Source organism: Leptonotus elevatus, chromosome 4, assembly GCF_054856555.1.
Source record: "Leptonotus elevatus isolate MCC_2025b chromosome 4, RoL_Lele_1.0, whole genome shotgun sequence".
Lineage (NCBI taxonomy): Eukaryota > Metazoa > Chordata > Actinopteri > Syngnathiformes > Syngnathidae > Leptonotus > Leptonotus elevatus.
Genome location: NC_141242.1, coordinates 13,036,731 through 13,057,327, shown reverse-complemented (window position 1 = coordinate 13,057,327; position 20,597 = coordinate 13,036,731). Strand labels below are relative to the sequence as shown.

Below are 20,597 nucleotides of genomic sequence, written 5' to 3'. Positions count from 1 at the left end.
ATTCAGGCTCCCACCACAGCAGTATGCTTTGGGCTTCATGCATAAACATGAGCTGGCCTTTCAGCTCCCTCCTCACATAACCAATCTAAATCTAAATGAGCCCCCACTACAGATTCACCAGCAGGCAATGACATTACACCCCCCCCCCCCCCCCACCACACACACAGACGAACAACGCAGCCCCCCCCCCCCTCGTTTCCCCCAGCGACACATATACACCAGCAGGCAATAATTTCACGCCATCCCTCAACGCCCCCACCCTCCGCCACACTCATACCCCTTTTTGCTGCAACCCCACCAGCTGCACAGTGCTCATTTGATTAAGAGGGGGGAGGACAGGGAGAAGGAAAAATGGTGGGGGATCGCTTTATCGGGATGACTTTCTAAGATGGCTATCATCAGCCGCAAAGCAATCTTAAGCCCTCTTCTGTGTTTGCTTTACCATTGTTCTCTCGGCGTAGCCATTTTGTGTTCGCAGTTGTGCCATTGGCTCGACGCTCCGCAATGGATGAATAAAACGTTTTCACGACAGTGGACTCGTTACGGTTTCCCTTTTCCCCATCATCCGCCATTCCAACCCCAAAATAAAAACACAATCAAATAAAAAGTGGTATCTTCCCGTCTTGGAAATCTTTCATATGGAAATCCGTGCACCCTAAATGTGCTGTAGTGAGCGATTTTGCCTCCCCTCTCTCCCAGAGTCGTAAAACGCATTATCATCATCAGCAGGAGCGGCGGTGTAATTCATCCAAAGTCGTTAATATTCCTCATATCATTTAGTCACAAAGGAAACTCATCTGGCTGAATGTCACAGATGTAATTAATGAAGTGACCCCAGAGGTCAGGGCTCCATTCACCAAAGAGCTTCGCTTCCAACACTTTTGCCGCGTTACGCACACACCATTGCACAAAACCAAAAGCCTTCCAGCCATGCACGCAGCACCACAGAAATACCACCTGGAATATGAGGATTATGTATAAATAAAAATAACACCCCTTCATAACTCGACGTGCACAACGTGGATCGTCACGCCAAAGGGATGAGACCAGAACATGCACCAAAGCAGACTTTATTTAGCTCAGTGGAATATGGGAGCAGTAAGGTAAAAGAGAAACACACCAGTAGGGGAAGTGGGGGAAGGGAATATTATAGACACACACAAAACCACTGGAGCAAGACATAAGGACAGGTGCACATCACAGGTATCTTTTTGGTCATCACTATGGCAACAACATACCCAGGAAAAAAAAACAAAAAGAGTCAGTTTTACCTACAATAAGGAGTCCCTTCACAGCAGAAGACTCCAATATGTACATCTTATGGTCACCAGAGATCAATGAAATAAAACTCAGAAAATAATCAAGTGTAGAAAAACAGGTTTTTTTTGTTTTTTGTTTTTTTTGGAATGCACATTTCTGTACAGAACAAAGCTCATTGGTATTGTCGTAAACATTGGTTCGTTTGAGAACAAAACAAGACAGCGTTGGTCAGTCCACATCCTTTGGAAAGCGTTTTTTTTCGCTGGGAAAATGGAGTACAGACATCGAAGCACAGAATAAAACCATACCTTGAAAATTCTGGGGCTGAACTCCTTTCAAACATGCTAAATGCTATTCTTGTGTTTAGCAAGTAAACACACCCAACAAATTGAGTGGTTTACTGGATGGTATGAAAAAAAATTGTTCTACTGTTGTCTTCTCTGAACCGATTACTGAAAAAACAAAAAAAGTTGATGGAATCTAGCCCCGTGTATCAATTTGTTTCCAACAGAATAACAGAAGCAGTTCATCAACAGCATCGCATGTATCATTATTACAGTTTGTAGTCATTAAAGCCTAGTTGTAAAGCGATCAGAGCATGCATCTTTCTACAGTAACATTAGAAACTACAGTACATTAGCAGCAAACTGGACATCCTTAAGGGCTGGAGTTTAACACTATGGTTTAAAAAAAAAAAAAAGAGGGGGGAAAATAAAGGGCAACATTTCTCAGAAAAGTAAAACTCTTCAACCGCTATATTACAGACTGCCATGGCTCTAGTTTGGGGGGGTTTTGGTTACAGAGTACTCCAGTGTGCTTATGAGAGGCAGAGAACAGTAGCTTAGATATAGGGACTCCTTCCTTCCTTTAAAAACAGCAAAACATCGTCAAGTACACAGTAGCGCTTACTTTTGTAGGTCTTATGGTAAAGTATTATCACGTCTTTGGATTTTTGTTTTAAAGCATTAATTATTGTTCAGCTATTATTGTTATATTATTATTAGTTAGATACGAACTGGTTGCAAATGAAGAAAAAAAAAAAGAGAGGAAGAAAAACATTCAAAAGAAAGAGGGGAGGGAGGAAAGGGAAAATAAATTAAGGTGTACAAAAATAACAATCGGTAACATCCATCATTAAGTTTTTCCTCTGCTTAGCGCAGAAGCTCCTTGTTGGTGTGTACAAACAAGAGCTGCGTCTCAAACATCCAATGAAGTCTTGAGTCAACCATACAAAAGCTAAATACTGTACATTTACCCCTCAAGCTATTAAACACTTTAGTTTTAATAAGTTTTTTGTAACAATCTATTTGAGGTGAAAAGCTCAGATCTTTGATATACGCAGATGTTTTTGTTGACGTAATACTTAGTCCCGACCTAAAGTGTGCCCCTCCCCCTTTAAAGACAGAAAGTATCAGGTTCACATTGGAGGTGGAGCCATATTGAGCTGCTGACCTGAGCGTAAAAAGCTTCATATTCATCACACAACATCGGTAAGCCATTGGTATATTCAAAGATCAGAAAGGCAGTTAATCCTTACCTGAACATATCAAAGCTGTCACAATCTTTTTAGAATCATGACACTATTATACCGAAGCAAGACAGTTGATCTCAATTCATAAGATTTATATTAAGAAACTATTACTAGACACACACACGCACACACACACAAATGTAAATTTGAGTTTGGTTAAAGTTATCATATACAGTATTATGGTTGAGTGCTATAAAAATAGTTTGCCCCTTTCAGGGCAAACTTGCCTTTCTGCTCTGTGCTATTTGGGCTATTATCCACAAAAGGAACATACAAGGTGTCCATGTACAACAGAAGACTCATTGGTTTGTGGTGGGTGGAATTGCACCCTGGCACTGGATCAGTCCATTGCTTCCCTCTTTTCCTGTGCCAGGTGCAGGTCTCACCCTTCACTGTACAGACGTCAGCTCTGCAGTTTGTTACTGAAAACAAACACGATGAAACAACAGACATGTAAAATTTTGGTTACGAGCTTTGGAATCTGAGTCAGTCGTTACAAAAGCTCAATGGAATACCACCGTCCATTTCAGGATATTACTTGGTTTCCGCGTCTTCCATCGTTAACTGCTTTGTTTTTCTTCTTCAAGTTTATCTTTTGGAGCGCTCTATTTACACTAAAATCTCTTTGAAAGTTCTTGTTCCAGCCTTTTGAAGACCCACACTACATGCTACACAGCTCGTCCTCACGCACTGTCTGGTTGAAGGGGTCCACATCGAGTCTGTTGTGGTGACCGGGAGGTAGACTGCAGGTCTAGCCAGGCAGTGAGGTCACAATACTTAAGAGAATGCTCTTTGGCCTATGTGGCATTGTTGTTTATCCAAGGACGAGTTTGGTTGTAGAAAGGTGTCTGACAACAGGAATAGGGGCATCAAGGAAAGACAAGACCGCATACGAGAGAGCAATACAAAAAGAGAAAAGTTGTTGCAAAGAGAGCTTGGTTTGGATTTACTTTCAGTTGAAAACGGTTCTCTTTGGGCCACGGTGGCTCTGCATCTTTGGGGTGCTCAGGAAACAGGTTTGGCAGCAAAGTGAAGTTCTGTTTAAGTAGTTGACAGTAGGAAAATGAGTTTTAAGGGCATAGTAGAAGAACGTAAAGGGACCCTCATCAAGCGCGGTCTCTCTCCCCTGCGCCAGCTGTCAACTCCGCCTGCTCTCTTTCTGCAGAGTCGGAGCTCAGAGTTCTTGCTCTCTTCTCCTTGGCTCTAGCATTCTGGAACCATACCTGGAAACACATTTGAAAGTATACATCTTGTGTATCACACTCAGATTTTCTTTTACCTTCTGTCAATTGCACCATGACAGTTACCTGCACAACACGGTGGGGCAGTCCCAATTCCCGCCCGAGTGCCTCACACTCATGTCGATTTGGTGTACGGTGGCTCTTGTAGAAGTCTCGAAGCTGGAGTACTTGGAAGTGGCTCATCTGTGTCCTTTGGCGTTGCTGCTGATGGTGATGTGGTTGCAGATTCTCACCCCAGTCTGAACTTTGACCCCCCGATCCTTCGGGACTTAGAGACCCTTGGTCAGCCATACTTGAACCCTCTTCACATTGGAACTCCTCGTCATCTTCCTCAAAGTCATCATACTCCCCTGGGTTGTTCAGATCATTGGTTGAAGATAGAAACGTAACAGGCGGCTTCACGGTTTGCTCTCTGTTGCTGATGGCGATGCCAGTGTTTGGGACGAAGCTACAGGAGATAGATGGACCGGGTTTGTCTATGACAGAAGACATAACCATCCCATTGGGCCCACTAGAACCAGTATTCATTGATAAGCTGTAGCCAGCTCTTTCAGCCTCTGCCCAGTGGCGCGATCTCATGTGGGCATCCAGAGCACTCTTCACCTTAAAGAGAGCCCTACAAAATGGACAGCGGAGGTGGTTCAAGCCCATGCTGAAACTGGATCCCGGCCCCATTGACCTGAACTGCCCTTTTCTTTCTCTTGCCCGTGTGTTTTGAAACCAGACCTGTGTAATAAAAGAACATGTTAAAGATGTTTTAATTTTTTTAATAAAACATGGATTAACATGGTCATAACGTGTTTTTTGTTGTTGTTGTTGTACTGTACCTGAACCACTCTTCTTGTGAGGCCCACATCTTGTGCAATGCCCTCTAGAACTCCTCTGGTGGGGTTGGAGTCCAAACTGTAACGCTGATACAACACTTCAAGCTGTTCTGGGGTGATGGTGGTTCTCTGACGCTTATCCCTTCTACGTTCTTCCTCAGACTCTCTGCTATACCTTTGGACATCAAAACTGCTCTCTGAAATGAGCTTTGAACTCTGCTTCAAGGAACTCTGAGAAAGGTCAGTAAGTGAGTTCTTAATTTGTGTGCTATTTAAGTGCGAAATCATGGGACTTGTGGCATTAGGGTGCAACTGTGTCAAAGCGCCTGAAAGCATTTGGCTGGCCATCAGAGAGTGGTTGGAATGGAGCATCATATATGGCAACGTTCTGTCTGTGAAGCCAGAATGAAGGAGTTGGACCTGGGACTGAGCTGCGAGGAGGTGCCTTGTCTGATGTTCCTGCCACATTTGGAATGATGGCAGGGACATTGGGCATAGATTGCACTGAAATGGATTTGGGACTGGGAGATGGTTTACTGACTGGGTCTCTAAGCGCGAGGAGGCATCGGGCTGCTGAGTGTGGTTATGTTCCGACTCTGAAGACGAAGGTAAACTTGGTGATATAGCTGCAGGTTTTTCGACAGCTTTATTTGGGGATGAACTCTCTATATGATCCTGGCTCGCATCAGATGTTGATGGACTGTTCTGTACTGTACTTTGAAAGGGGGCAGAAGATTGAGCCTGGGGTTTTTCTGCTGAGCTTTCTTGCAGAGGTTGGACCTGATTTTCATCTTCGGACACATTTTGCATTGCCTGCACTATTTCTTTGCGGTCACTGTTCAGTTCTGTCATTTCTTTTTTCACTGTTCTGCTAGTCTGAGTAGAGGCAGTTGTATTTTCTTGTTTTTTGACAGCAGGTGTGAATTCCTCATTGCCCATCGAATGCTCACTTTCTGTGTAAAGAGTAGAAGAATCAAGAACAGGAGAATCTGGATGGGCGTAATACTCGTAGGTCAGATCCATGGAATTTTCATTGTGAGAGTCACTTTGCCCATCATCACCATTGCTGTTATCGCCAGTATCATCACTCTTGTAGTATCCGTCTCTCTTCTTTAGAATGTCAAGATGGCTCGTCCCCTCCATTCCATCATCTACACTTCTGTCCTGGCTCTTGCGGGCTCTTTGCCTCGCATTTTGGAACCATACTACAATGACTCTGTTTGGGAGAGATAGCAGGGCAGACATCCTGTCATATTCCTCCTCTCTAGGATAGGGAGTTGCTTCAAACACCCCCTGCAGCATCTCCAACTGTTTCTCCGTAAAGCGGGTTCGAGAAGAGCGTCTCCCCCTGTGGGTATTACCTCTTTGGATGTCAGTCAACTGGCTTTGATGGGACATGTCTATTGGTGCTGGAGATGGTGAAGATGGGGACAGTTTCAGAGGTGGGTTTAGTATGACTTCCTCTCTGGACTCCTCAAGCGCTGTGGTTGGGGGGTTATTGAAATTGTATGGTGAGTCCTTGTCACGTTGGCGTTCTTTAAAAAGAGTGTTGCGAAACCAGTGTTTGATGACTTTGTGTGGTAGACCAGACAGACCAGATATCTTGTTTAGATCCTCATCACTCGGGAGGCTGTTGATATCAAAGTTTTTTCTCAGAATATTCAGCTGGTCCTCAGAGATTCGAGTGCGGGTTCTCTTGCTCTGCTGTTGTTCCTGCAATGTTGGGCTGACTTGGGGCTGTTGACCGGTGGGAATGGAGCTGCTCTGAACTGATTGACTTAGCAGCAAAGAATTGACTTGAGGAGGCTGGCCAAGCAATGCTGGACTAAGCTGAGATGGTTGGGAAATCACTGCTGGATTTATAGTTGCCTGTTGCCCAAGCAGTTGAGACTGGTAGAGTTTAGCCAACTCTGGGTTCACACTTGAGTCTAACCAGGCTTGGGTCTGGAGACCCACAGGCTGCATCACAACTTGGGGAATGAGCGGTAGCTCCATCGGAAAAGGAATTGGGGGTAGGGCAAGCTTGGGTAAAGTCAATGGGGGAATAGGAAGCTGAGGCAGAGTAAGCATGGGTATTTTTGGTAAGGGAACTGTCATGGTGTTAGCTGGTGATGTGTTTTGGGAATTAACCGTAGATGTGCTTGTAAGGGGTGCCTCCTTTTGGGGAAATATTTGAGTTTGAGAAGAAGAAAGAGAAGGAGATGGTACAGAGGCAAGTGGTAGGTCTTCAGCTGCACCGCATGTTTTTGTTTCTGCTTTCTCTGTTTCTTCTTGTTTCTGAGGCTTATCTGCTTCAGATACAAGTTCTGATTCTGATGATGTAGCTGGAATTGAAACTGGCGTACTCTGAGATGAATCCTCTTCAGACATTTTCTCTTTTAAGGGGTACAATTGATCATATTGTAGTCTGTATTCTCTGGAAAACCTTTCTAGCGCAGCAGTGGGAAGCACTTGTCTGTGAATGTATTCCTGGTGACTTTTTAAAATCATGGCATCTGAAAAAAACTTTCCACAATCTCTACACTTTTGTCCTCTTCCACAGCATCTTTTCTCTTTGTTTGCTAATTTATCTGCATTATCATAGTTGCCCTGATTTTCCCCTGGAAAACTTTGCATGTCTTCAAATTCATTTTTGGCATCCCTGTTGCAGCTTCGCAGTGTTCCATCATCTGCTCCAACTGACCCTTTTTGTCCCCCTGAACACAGTTCCATCTTGTTTATATCAGCACAATCATTTCTCATATTTATCATTTGGGTTGCAATCTGCTGCTGGTGCCTATGTCTACTTTGTATATATTGTAGTGCCAGTTCATAGCCATAACTCTGCAGCAAGGTCCTAAGAGCTTCCCCATTCACAGCAGCATATGGCACTCTTGGTGGAGGGCATTGTAATTTTGGGACATGACCTGTGGATGAAACACTTTCCTGGGTTTGACTCTCATTTGTAACAATAGAATCAGACATTTCTTCTTTTTCATCAACAACACTTCTGATGCATTCTTTTTCTTTCGGAGAGGATACACGGCTGTAGTCAACTCTGGTGTCAGAAGCAACATATATTTTTGGGATATCATCGGAGGATGAATATTGATTCAGAGTATGTTTTTCATCTGTTTGAGGGTTGTTCTCTTTTTTAGCCTCTCCCTTAATCTGTTCACTCAGGGTAGACTTGGCCGCCTCAGATTGGGTATGTTCCAAGCTCTTTATTGCCAACTCTGTGTTAAGTTTCATGTCTCCTGGAAAGTAAAACGGCAAAAGAAGTTGCTGCTGCAGAGACAGCAAGTTTTCTGGTGCCAAAGAGAAGTGCTGAAAGAGACTCTCTGGCCCGATAGGAAGATGCTGCATTACTTGGGCCTGGAGCAACGCTGTGTGTTGTAACTGGGCTTGGGCCTGTGCCTGAGCCAACTGCTGTTGTTGAATTAGAAGCAGCTGGTTTCGCGATGCTATCAGTTCCGCCACTCTCTTTTTAGCTTGCTGACCTTCTGTTGAGACAGTCGATTGGAGTTCAGCTACCAATCCTGATGAAGAACTAGCTACATCTGGCTTCTTGGTGAAAGGCAAACTCTTAGAAGTCTCCTTACTACTTGTAACAGACAGAGTAGTAGTAGTCGTGGTAGCAGATACTGGCATAGCTACACTAGGCACTGATGCTTGTGTACCTGGGTTCTGTGCAGCACGAGCTCTTGTTTGGTGAAGAACCGAGCGTAGGTGGATGTCCAATGTGGAGCTCTGGCTATAGCCCACACCACATAGTTTGCATCTGTAGGGTCGAGGATCTTGGCCACGGGGAGCCTCTGGGGCAGAGACACCCGTGTTTGATTCCTGCAGGGCTCGCCTGGCCCGGTGCAGATGGGACACTGAATTGTAGTGAACTAGAAGAATTGTCTTCTGGGTAAAAGATTCAGAACATATGGTGCACTTATATGGCCTTGATGGATCCAAATACCGATCCATTGTTGGGTTAGAGCTCTTTTTGATAAGACAAATGGAACTAGGTTCTAATGGAATTTCATCATTTAGCACTTTTTCTGGCTCTGTTAATTCCTCATCACTTCCACCAGTTTCAGCAACCAGGTCTTTGTCTTTCGTTTTCCATTCTTCTGTTTGTTCCGTTCCTTCACTGCTGTCTTCTTCCTGCAGATCTTCGTCCTCCAACTCTTCATCCTCACCCTCGCCCTCACCTGCTTCTTGTTCAGCTTGGGGCGACAAACTCAAATCTTGTTGAACTGAGCTCTTTCCGTGTTCCACGTATTGTGCCGTATGAGAAAAAGAGGCTGTATTCTGTGTGTTGTCCGGCTGCGAGTGTGTATTCTGCAAGTGTCTCTGCAGGGCCTCCTGGCTGCGACACTGTCTGGAGCAGAGGGGGCATTCTGTCGCCGCCCTCATGGCATGGTACTGCCAGTGAAGCTGGAGCTTCTCCTGAGTGGGGAACGCCAGGCTGCACCTGCTGCAACGAAACCGGTAACCATGGCGATCAGAAAGAGGAGGGGGGTCAGCAGTTGGGGAGGAGGGAGGTGTGTGAGTCAGGGATTGAGGAGCCAGTCTTCCGTTAGAAGGCTGAGTGGCGTCTTCTAGGGGTGGGGTGAGGAGAGCTGTGACATCTTTGGGTGCGGCTATATTTCCCTCAGTTTTCTCCCCTGAAATGCCTGCCAAATACACAGTGGTTATGAATGTTTTTACTATACAAATATTTAAATGTGTTGCTTTCATTAAACCTACTTTTGTTTTTTGGTGAATCATCTGAAGTAAGGGAATCAGTTTCATGAGAAAGACCAGTCTGGCTAAGTTTCATGTTTTGACCTTTCATCGTGTCATCCATACACAGGTCAGATGGTAGCTCATTTTCTAGCTGAGGCTGAATTTGTTCCAAGGATGGTGTGACCTGAAAGACAGAAAATGTGTCGCATGTTTTGCTCTTTGAAGACGTTCTTTTGAAAATAGCATGGCTCTAGCAATTCAAAGAAAAATGGGGGGTAACAACATTTTTCTTTAGCCAACGTTATGAATAAAACATGTTTAATTGTACAGCTTAATAGCAGACAAATTGCAAGACGTATAAACACAGCGAGGCTACGCTCTCTGTCCTAATATCATGAAACATTCAAGAGTGAATCTCTAAGTGTATTGTTTTATCTTTTCCCTGTCTGTATGGTGCTATACGCAGCAAGGCACATCAACTTGGTAATAAGCGTACATGGTTGAGATATGTGACTCTGCCCTTCAGCGCCAATGACGCCCTCCTCCATGCCCCGGGGGTTTAATAAAACTTTACTGAGCTGAATAATGAATTTTATTTAAAATCATTCCTCATATATAGAAAACCTCCATCTCCTCAGCTTCAAGAGCCGATGTGCCATCCACGCGAAGGAAGCACGCTACGCGAAGGAAAAGGGTGCAAGGCTAAAGATGAGATTTACATGACAAGAGTTTTCTCCACGTAACGGCTTCATAAGAAGAGCGACGAGACCACCGCATACACACACTGCAGAAAACTGAAGGTCAGGCTTAATCTAGAGAGCGTAATTGGAAAGCAAGGTACATAATGGCCATCATCGCCTCAGTCGGAATTAATGAACCTCAATTACTATCAGAGTGAGTGAGGGAGGTGTACGAGCAGGATGGAGGATGATGGTAGGCGTGGGTGTGTTCGGGAGGGGGGTGGTAAGTGCTAAGGGGTGAAGAATATGAAAAAGAGAGACCAGGAAGAGGGAGGGAGGACGTAAGGGGCAGTGGAAAAAAAACACACAAAAAAAACCCAGCCTCGCCGAGAGTCAGTGCGGGAGGGGTAACGCGTCAGAAAATGAGAGACAGAAAGGGAGGAGCAGGGACAGAGATTGCAGAATACGAACGATAGGAGTAGCCGTGTGGGCTGGGGGGGGGATAGGGTACAGAAGAGGGGAGAAAGGGTGAAAAGCAGGACGTGAAGTGGAGGCAAAGAGAGCAGGAGACAAAGGCCACTTACCATATGGGGCCAAGAAGATGGAGGATGGTGATGTGGATAGATGACCGGTCTTTGTTAGCTCGAGAGTCACAGTAAAAAAGCCCCCCCCCCCCCACTTTTTTTTTTTTTTTTTTTTTAGCTTGACTGCACTTCTGGTAATAGAGGGCTACTTAAAGATGCATTATAGAAACACTGGCTTTTCCCTCACTGCTGCAGTCAAACACTACGTTAAGAACACACACACACACACAAAGATTGTACGTCCGCATCGACGATGATCGTGGGGAGCTCCTTAAACATGCATTAAAAAGCCACTACCTTGCTCTCGGGTGCCTTCTTAATGGAATTGTCTCCCTACATTTCACTCTTCCCCATCCCCCTTCTCTGTGCCTGCTCATTTCCTTGTGCTAACCCCGACAAACGCAAATACAACAAATACACACTTTGCATCCACTTACTGTGCCGATGAGCTTATCTACGCAGTCCTGTGCCACACTGTGCACGTGCGTGAGGTGCGGTCGAAGGTGTGCGTATGCGATTTTCACTTGACACAAAGGGCACAGGACAGTCTACAAAGGGATAGAACGGTGAGAGGGTGAAGTGAGGATAAAGGTTAACATTTACTTTCTACTCTGTGTGGGTGGTCAACTGCTTACCTGCTGGTTCTCGCTCGGCTGGTGTGTTCGGGGCCGTTTGTTTGTGATGGAGTTTTCTATTTCCCCGCAATCAGATGCCTGGCGCTTGAAGGACTCCCTCTTGTCAAACTCCTCCGCCGCTTTTTCTTCTTCAGAAACAGCAGAACATGTCAATATTATTCAGTTATGCAAGGAAATGTTTGTATTTCAATAGGCAGCCGTACCGGTCTCGTTGTCACTCTGCTTAAGCCCCACGTTGTCTTTGGTTTGGTCCAAAGGACCGGCGGTGACTTCGCCAGAATTGTCCTCATCTTCATTAAATTCTCCTGAGACATGACAGTAATATAATAATCATTGATGGTACATGCTTAGTGATTCGTACTCATGCTATTCATATTATTTTCATGACGTCCCCCTTAATGAAAACAATGACGTTAAGGTCCATGTTTCTTTCTTCTTGCCTACCTTGATACCGTATTGATCGCATATTGATTCTCCATTAGATTCTCTTACAAGGTAGAAAAGAGTTAGCTTGGATTTGGAATACATCGGTTTGCCTTCATAAATCTTAATTCAGACCAATTCCAGAACAGAATGTATCACAAAAGTGTTAAGATGAATGTGCAGACTCCAGGTGACAATACAAGCAACCATACGGCAGCGGGTTATGCAGCAGATTTGGCACTCGTTACAAGCCTCTGCCTCTGCCTCCCCCATCTTTGTCCAAGGGATTTGTATTGGTTCATTGATTAGCAGGTGCTAGTTAGCTGTCGACAGGGGCGATCGGGGGATATAACAAGGATGTGTATCGACTGATCAATTTACTCGATCAATAGCTCAGCAACAGCCATTACTCATTTTCTCACTTTTCATCTTAATTCCCAGGCCTCGTTTCTCGCGTCAGCGAGCAGACGCAGCTGCACGTCAGATACGCTCGCAAGGTTCACATTCTCACCTGTGACCCCATCGGGACTTTTTCTGATGGTAAAAATGGCTGCCAGCTCCTCTCCGCCCATTGGCTGCAGCTGGAGCAGCGCCTCCCTCTGTTGATGGGTCTGGGTTTGACTGTGTTTTAAAACTTGAAGTTTGGACGAAGAGGAGTTGTTGCATAGGAGACAATGGAATAGATAGGAACCGCCATCGACCTCACCATCGTACTGCTGCAGGAACTGCAAAGAGAAAGCCACATCGGCAGAAAAATGTTAGTTTCAAATGATGTCGCTTTAAAATAAAAACATCTTGACAATAATATGTTCTATGCAGCTCCACTAGTCTAAATATGGTTTTCTGGTTAATATTGCGTTAGTGGAATATGAGTTAAGCAGCAAAATCCAGCAATTTTGCATCAGTATCAGAAGGCGGCCATTTTTGTGTGTGCCCCCCATTCACTCACTTACTGATGTCGCTCATTTTCTGAAACAGTTGCTCAGGTCTTAGGCAACCAATCACAGCTCAGCTTCAGAAAACAGGTGAGCTGTGATTGGTCGTTGCCTGAGCAACTGTGATGTCATCTTCAGTCGACAGCAAGTGGCAAAATGGCTGCCCCCTGAGATGGATAAAAACGGCAGGAACTCATATTCCACAAATGTCATATTAATCAGAATCTCATGTTTCGACTAGTGAGGTCACATATAACAACATATTGTCCAAAACATTAACTTCCCCTTTAAGAAAGTCAGTGCTTACTCTGTATACCCGGACGCTGGACTCATGGTGGGAACTCCGGGAATGTCCTTGCAGCTTCTCCAAACTGCTCGTCGCATACTCACATAGGTTGCACCTCAGCTGGATCGGGTTGCCCTTAGCTATTAAGGCAGCACCTTCCTGACCCCGGTCGCCCCCTTCTTGAACATGAGCCGCAAGCTGGTAGCGGGTTCTGTGCCTGTCGGTCTGACAGTGCAAGGAGAAGTTAGCCCTCAGCGGGGTGGTGTAGCCACACAGTCTGCAGTGGCAGCCACCAGCGACCAGGGAGCACCATTCGGACTGGGGCAGGGAGCGAGGGGCGTTCAGGTGCTGCTCCACAGACTCTAAGCTGTCAGAAGAAAAGCAGGAGCAGACGAGGCATTGGAAGACACCCTGGCAGAGCGGGCCGGTAGGAGACAAAGACAGGACTGGCGGTGGGGAGGGTGAAGGCGACGGGGATGGAGTCAGCGTTGAGCCAAGGGTGACGGGCTGTTCGGTGACTTGTTGCGTCGTTAGTCTCATGTTCAAGGAGAGCTCGCCACCTGACATATAGAAAGGATTGTAAGCGTTTTTACTCATTTACTAATCCAGGGGTCAGCAACCTTTCCTGTCAAAAGGGCCATGTTAAACCAAATAAATCACCAAAAATCTGTCTGCAGCCGCAAACATTTGAACATTGTGATGAAGTAAATATTGTAATGTGTTATTCTAATGTACTGAGGACCCAAAATCTCATTAGAGCTGCACCATAACAGAAAATTATGCAGCATTCAATACTTTCGAGATTCATTTTCTTCTACCTTTCATCTTCCGTTTTTTGGATCGTGCGTGTGTGTGTAATTTTTAGAGCTGTCAAACGATTACAATTTTTTTTTATCAGATCTTAGAATTTTGATTAACCACGATTAATCTCTAAATTATAAGTCTTTTTATCAACATTTTTTGCCCATCAAATTTAAAGAGCACTTGTTATGTGTTAATTTTTTGTCATGAGGTCGCCTTTAAAAAAGAAATTACCCACTGCACATGCTCATTCTCCTCTTTTTCTAATCAGTTAAATACTTGCATAATTTAAAAATGGAAAAAAAGACCCCAATAGTTTGACATGAACAAATATTCTGAATGTCATAAGCAAACATTTATTAAATGCTTTACTTTAATGTATGTAGTTATGTTTATTGCTCAAACACAACCTGTGCGACCATTTACCGTAACCATCCGCTGTCAAGATAAAGGATCATCTGTGGTCAAAATTAATATTGCCATTAAGCTGCGTTAATACATGATTAATGCGATAATTTTTTAATGATTCATTAATTAGTTCATGCTTTAACTTTGACAGCACTAGTAATTTTTCATACACTTTTTGTACTTTTCTGCCTTTTTGTTAAATTTCTGACATTTTTGTCAATTTTATGGACTTATGATAATTTTCTGCCTCTCTTCTTACATTTTTACACATTTTTTGGACATCTTTTTCATGGACATTTTATGGTAGTTTTCTACTTTTTTTGGACATTTTACGGTCGCGTTTTGGACTTTTTCGGTAGGCTATTTGTAAAAAAAAAACTTTTTCGTCTACCTTTCATCTCTTTTTCCGACAACTTAAAAATTTGGACTATTTAAAAAAATATATATTATTCTTTTTTTTAGTCATTAATTAATTTGAAGAAAATGTTATCTAAAAAATACAAATAACTATATACAAATATATATACAGTGCAGGCCAAAAGACACACACACATCTCATTCAATAGGTTTGCTTTATTCTCATTACCATTTACATTGTAGATTCTCACTGAAGGCATCAAAACTAAGAATAAACACATGTAGTTAACAAAAATGGTGAAATGACTGAAAGCATGTTTTAGTTTCTTGAAAATGGCCACCCTTTGCTCTGATGACTGCTTTGCACACGCTTGGCATTCTTACCTCTGGGAACCGCTTCAATACTGTTGGAAAACCATTTCATGTGACTACCTTTTGAAGCGCATCGAGGGAATGACAATTCAATTATTTCGCCTTTTTTTGTGTTCATTCATAGTTTGGATGCCTTCAGTGAAAATCTACAATGTAAATAGTCATGAAAATGCATTGCATGAGGTGTGTCCAAAATAGAGATCCACAGTGGAGCCACAGGAGAGGGACTAAAGAGCCACACGTGGCTCCAGAGCAGCAGGTTGCAGACCCATGTACTAAACCATAGGTGTCAAACTCCGGACCTCGAGAGCCGCAGTCCTGCAGGTTTTGTTGGTTTCCCTCTTCCAACACAAGCTGATTCCAATCAGCAGGATCGTTATCAGGCTTATGCAGAGCTTGCTGATGAGCTGATCGTATATCAGCTGTGTTGGAGAAGGGAAACATCCAAAACCCCGCAGGACCGGAGTTTGACACCTATGTACTAAACCGACAGCCCAGGGTTTCATGTGTGTCTTACCTGTGTTCTGCAGGTGTTTCAGATGGGGAGCAAGGCTCCTGCAGTGGGACAGGTAGTAACCCCTCTGCAGCCTCAGCATATTATGTGTGTGTTTCTCACTGGTGGTGTGTATGCGCAGGTTGCGGGCGATGCTGGTCTCATAATCGCAGACGTCACAGCGCCACCGCTTGCCATGCGAGGGAGAGTGCGCAGGTGGTGTGAGCTTGGCTATTGGCGGAGTAGTCGAGGTGGGAAGCGGAAGCGGAAGCGGCTGCTTGTACGCCTGCTCGTCCGTCGTGGCCCCGTTAGCGCAGCTGCTATTGTTGTTGCTAGCGTGCAAAGTATGCATCTGGCCATTGGCGTGTCCCCCGCTTTGCACGTTGTTAAGGTGTTTGTCCGACTGCATGTGTATGCTTAAGTTGCCCTTCGACGAGGTGGCGTAGTCGCACACCTCGCAGCGGTAGGGCTTGTAGCCACAGGCGTAGGTTTCGCCCCGGGCCAAGCGGGGGTGGGGTTTCCCTGAACTGCAGTAGCCACACACGTCCCGCGTCGAACTGCCGCAGACGCACTTCCCACCGGCGTTGGCGCACACACACTGGCTGCCCGTCTCGGGATGCTTCTCTTTCATGTGGAGTTGCAGGGTATGCTGGGACTTGTAGTGCCAGTTACACTTGGGGCATTTCAGCGTCTTGCAGGAATTGCGTGAGTGCATTACAGTCATGTGACTTGTCAGTGAGAGCTCTTGGTTGAGGTTTTTGGGGACAGCTTCTTTCTGTTCTCCGTCGTTGTCTCGCTCGTCGTCTACGTCCGTCTCAAGCTGGCTGTCATTTGGTTCTGGAGCTTTGGCGCCATCTCCGTCGGAAATGGAAGAGTGAGGAGCCCCCGCTGGCCCGTTGTCCTCAGCAGGCGCACTGGCCCCCTCCACACCTGCCAATGGGAAAGCCAGAGTCGACTGCTGGGATTTAAAGCTCTGAGGAAACCCAGAAATCCAGCCCTGATCTCCTGGTATGTCTTTTGCCTCCGTGTCACTCAGCAGGGCAGAAGAGTAGGACGGGCATGTGAAGTGCTTTGGAGAGGTGGAAAGAAAAGGGGAGGCTTTTGGAGAGGTTTGGGGACTCTGGGAGGACTTTGGCGATGCGGCTGTTTTGCTGTCGAGCGTGCCACTGGCCTTCGCCGTGCTGGAAGAAGCGCTTTGCTGGCTCTGTTGAGGTAATAAAGAACATTTGGATTTGGTTTGGCTTTGGTTTGAGATGGCCTCCTCCTCTTCCTTCTCCTCTCCTCCCCTGCTGTTGCCGAGGGCTTTTGGGAGACCCCCTGTTGCCGACTTCACTCCCATGCCACTGCCAGCATGCCCCTCCCCGTTTTGCCCCGACAGATATTCCTCCCGGAAGATCACCTTCATCCACTGCTTTGGACACGCTCCATCCTCTTGACGCGCGCGATGGCGTCCATCCCCCTGCCCCCCCCTTACCTGGGTCTCTCCTGCAGCCGGGGACCCCTCGACACCTGCCTCATTCCGCTTCTCGCGCGGGGTCGGGGGCTCTTTGGCAGGAACCCCGGCTGAGATGCGAGAGGCCGAACCCTGCTCGGGAATCAACACCGGGATCGGGCGAGATAAAGCCTGGGTACCGAGGTCCGCATCTCTGTCCTCTCCTCCCTCTCCGTCCCCTCCTCCTCCCTCACCAATGTCCATGGCGGAGGCTACAGCTGCCGTGCATCACCACCCCACCTGCACACGCAGAGAGAGCAAGAAAGTGGAGAAAATGAAACAAATGAGTCATGTAAATCATATTGCATAACAGTGGAGGCCATTGATTAAAGGCCTCGGATAGCATCTGCTCAATAGAGCTTTCAGGGTGTGCAACACACAGGCCGGTTACTCAGGGGTTAGCGTTAGCCCTTAATGGGAAAATCAATAGCGTAAGCGCCAAACTAGGTGGAGGAATGCGGGTAAGGGCTACGCAGGAGGTCTAGAATATTCCTCGGGGGATCGGATTAAATAAAGAACTGAACGCTTTGAAGCTAAAGGGCTTCTGCTAAATTGCCACACTGAGATAAAAAAAAAGTGGATAAAAGTGCCGCTTTAAAACCATTGTATCATTCTGCATCTTTGGCCGCACACATTTGGAGGTGGGGCCAGGGAGCTCTAATTAGCCAAACAAACAGAAAAAGGGGGAGTGCTGTACCATACCAAACACATTTGCGCTTGGATTTAGTCCAGCATACAACAAATGTGCATTCGAGCGCATGCTAATGTTGGCTGTATATATGGCAATGGTAATACAATTACAAGGTGCATTCGACAACGACTACGTTTTATGTTTCAAGGTGGCGCATTAAGCCAGTATTTAGCAAAACAGTGCGATAAATACAAAAAAGAAGTGGGTCTCTCTTGCCAACGCCAAAAGAGAGAGACGTGGCTGTCCCACAATTTAATTACTGACATTTATCAGAAATCAAGGCGTAACCTTAATTCACCTTCCACCTTTCTGGCCCCAACCGAGACCAACCCCCTCCTCTTGCAACACCCAGAGTGGGTGTCCCTCCCCCCTCCCCCCTCCCCATCTCTCTCTGCAGCTTGAAGATATATGGCCCACATCCACGCTCTGATAGCGCTTTAATGCACTGTGTTTGTGTCACAGGCCACAGACCCCTGCCCACTGCAGTGGTCTCCATGTTTTCTGTGGGACACCGCCATGGGGTCTTTTGAGGCCCGCCAGCAACCCGCAACAGCTGAGAATAGTCTCTAATCTGATAAGGATTTTCATTTACACTGCGGTCGATAGCCTCGGACCGTCAGAGATGCAACTATTTATACGAGCGTTCCTGGCCGGCTATTGATCACAAATACGGGAAACCGGCATTTAACGTGCGCGCGCGCGTGTGTGTGTGTGTGTGTGTGTGTATCCGGCTACAGATGTCAAACTCACATTTACGAACACCTAAAATGCACCATTACTGTGCATGGTGTTGGTGTAGTTTAAAACACAATTGTGTAGCCAAGTTTAAAAATAAACACTCTGCGTGTGTGTGTGCGTGTGTACAAATCAATCGAAGCACCTGAAATTCACCATTGCTTTCATTTTCCGTGGCAATAGCATTATGCTTTGTATTGTTTTGTTTTTTTTAGCATTGTGCATTTGCATAGTAGACTGCCCCAAAAGTGCAGTGCACGTGAGTGTTTGCTCATCTAATGTGTACAAAATAATCAAATTGTGATGGGAAGAGCCTGAAATTCAACATTACATTCAGTTTCTGCGATGACGGGCCTGTTTTTGGTTTTTAAAAGCGGGATTGCGTGCGCATACATAACAGACATAGAGGTGCATGCGTGTGTGTGTGTGTGCGTGTGCATGTAAAAATCCTGTCGCGGGTACACGCAAATCAGATTCTAATTTAAGGACCTCAAAGTCAACCTTGCATTCAGTTTGTTAGGACAAAGCTATGTTTAGGATTTTTTTATTTATTTAAAGCATTTATGTTGTTAATTTTAGCTGACTTAGACATAAAAGCGCAAAAGTGTCTCTGTGTGTGTGTCACAATGTTAGAGTGTGTTGATACACACCTTTTTGTGTACATATACCATTCACACACTATTCTTAGGAACTGAGATGCGCTGGTCCTCCCAGGTTTATGGGACGACGGCTATGTCGTGGCTATTTAAAATATGACTGTTTGTATACATAAGAGACATAACTGTGCAATGTGTGTGCGTCTGTGTACAAACCATTCTGAATCTAAATGTACCATTACATTCAGTTTGTTATAGCAGGCTATGATTTGGCTTTTTTTTTATTTTTTATAAATATAAATAATGTGTACTGAACACACCTGGAGGTGTGTTGTGCGTTTATGTAAATAAACAGATCTGATTCTAATTGAAAGAACCTTAAATTCACCACGACACTGAGTTTATGTGATGACAGACTATGGCTTTGGATTTTCAAAACATAACTGTGTGTTAATATGTCAGACATGACGGACATAAAAAAAAAGAAAAAAAAGCATAGTGTGCGTGTGCGTGAGAGAGCCACGTAAGAAAGCAGGACAACAACATGGCAGTAAATATACTTTGTCCTTTACTTCCACGGGGGACATTACAACTGGATTCGATTTGAAACGTGTATCTAGCCTAGGTGGACTCGGTAGAGCTTTTGCAGGTAAGAAAAACACACGCAGAAAATACGAATTTTACGTGGGGCAGCATTGCTTACACGGCTCCTGGCAGGCATGGTGGTGTTGGTTGGGGGGGGCTTGTGGGGGGATACTTGAAGAGTTCTCTCCCCGCGTGTGACTGTTGTCAGGCGGCACGCCACACTCACCACGGCACTCTTGTGGCTTTTTGTTTACACCACCATCACACACACATAACAGGTGACTCGGTGCACCAGCAAAAAAAAAAAAAAAGCAACTCACGCTTCATTCCGTGCGCGCTTAGTGCCCTTGGTGCCAAATAAAACGCAACACTTACATTTCTGCAGCGGCTCCCGCACCGCGAGCTTGAGGGTGTCGTCGTAGTAGTAGTCCGAAAAAGACGAGCACGCATTCCCTTTTGTTGTTGTTTTTCGCACGATCCTGTGCAGGCGTAGGAAGCGGAGGAGGGAGGAAGGAAGGAAGGAAGGACGGATGGATGAGGGGGAGAGAGCAGGCGAGAGCAGGCGAGCGCAGCCGCCGTCCAAGTTGTTTAGCAAACAGTGTAATTAAAGCTACATGCAGGCAAGGCAAGGCAAGGCAGGCTGGAGTAAACACACAAGACGGGGGTACAGGCTGGGTGGGCGTGGGGTCGGGTGAGGGGTAGGGGGGGGGGCCAGGACGGAGGGGTTCTAGGCGAGCTCCAGAGGTAGAATGAGTTCTGATCACGGTGTGTGTGGGGGGCAGGGGGGGGAACACTTGGCTCTTTATTCCTGCTAATTAGTTTCCTTCAAAAAATGGCTGAGATGGCGCCCGCTGCGCATGCGCGTAATTGCGCAGACGCCGCTAATTAGACGGTTTGGATCAATAGGATTCCGCGAGAGAGCGCGAGATAGAGAGAGAGAGGGGAGGGAGAGAAAGATGCAAGGGAGGGG

General features: G+C 45.7%; 1 protein-coding gene across 1 annotated transcript; it reads right to left on the bottom strand.

The window, feature by feature from the left end:
- Positions 1 to 1,054: 1,054 nt before the first annotated feature.
- LOC147175602 (zinc finger homeobox protein 3-like) lies at positions 1,055 to 20,307 on the bottom strand. Its single transcript, XM_086073634.1, has 11 exons — positions 20,003 to 20,307; positions 15,553 to 17,260; positions 13,119 to 13,657; positions 12,388 to 12,601; positions 11,657 to 11,758; positions 11,454 to 11,581; positions 11,256 to 11,366; positions 9,576 to 9,738; positions 4,860 to 9,502; positions 4,099 to 4,758; positions 1,055 to 4,014 (listed from the first exon to the last, which is right to left on the bottom strand). Exons 2-11 carry the CDS (start codon positions 17,222 to 17,224, stop codon positions 3,898 to 3,900), a joined length of 8,349 nt encoding a protein of 2,782 aa, XP_085929760.1. The 5' UTR covers positions 17,225 to 17,260; positions 20,003 to 20,307; the 3' UTR covers positions 1,055 to 3,897.
- Positions 20,308 to 20,597: the final 290 nt, after the last annotated feature.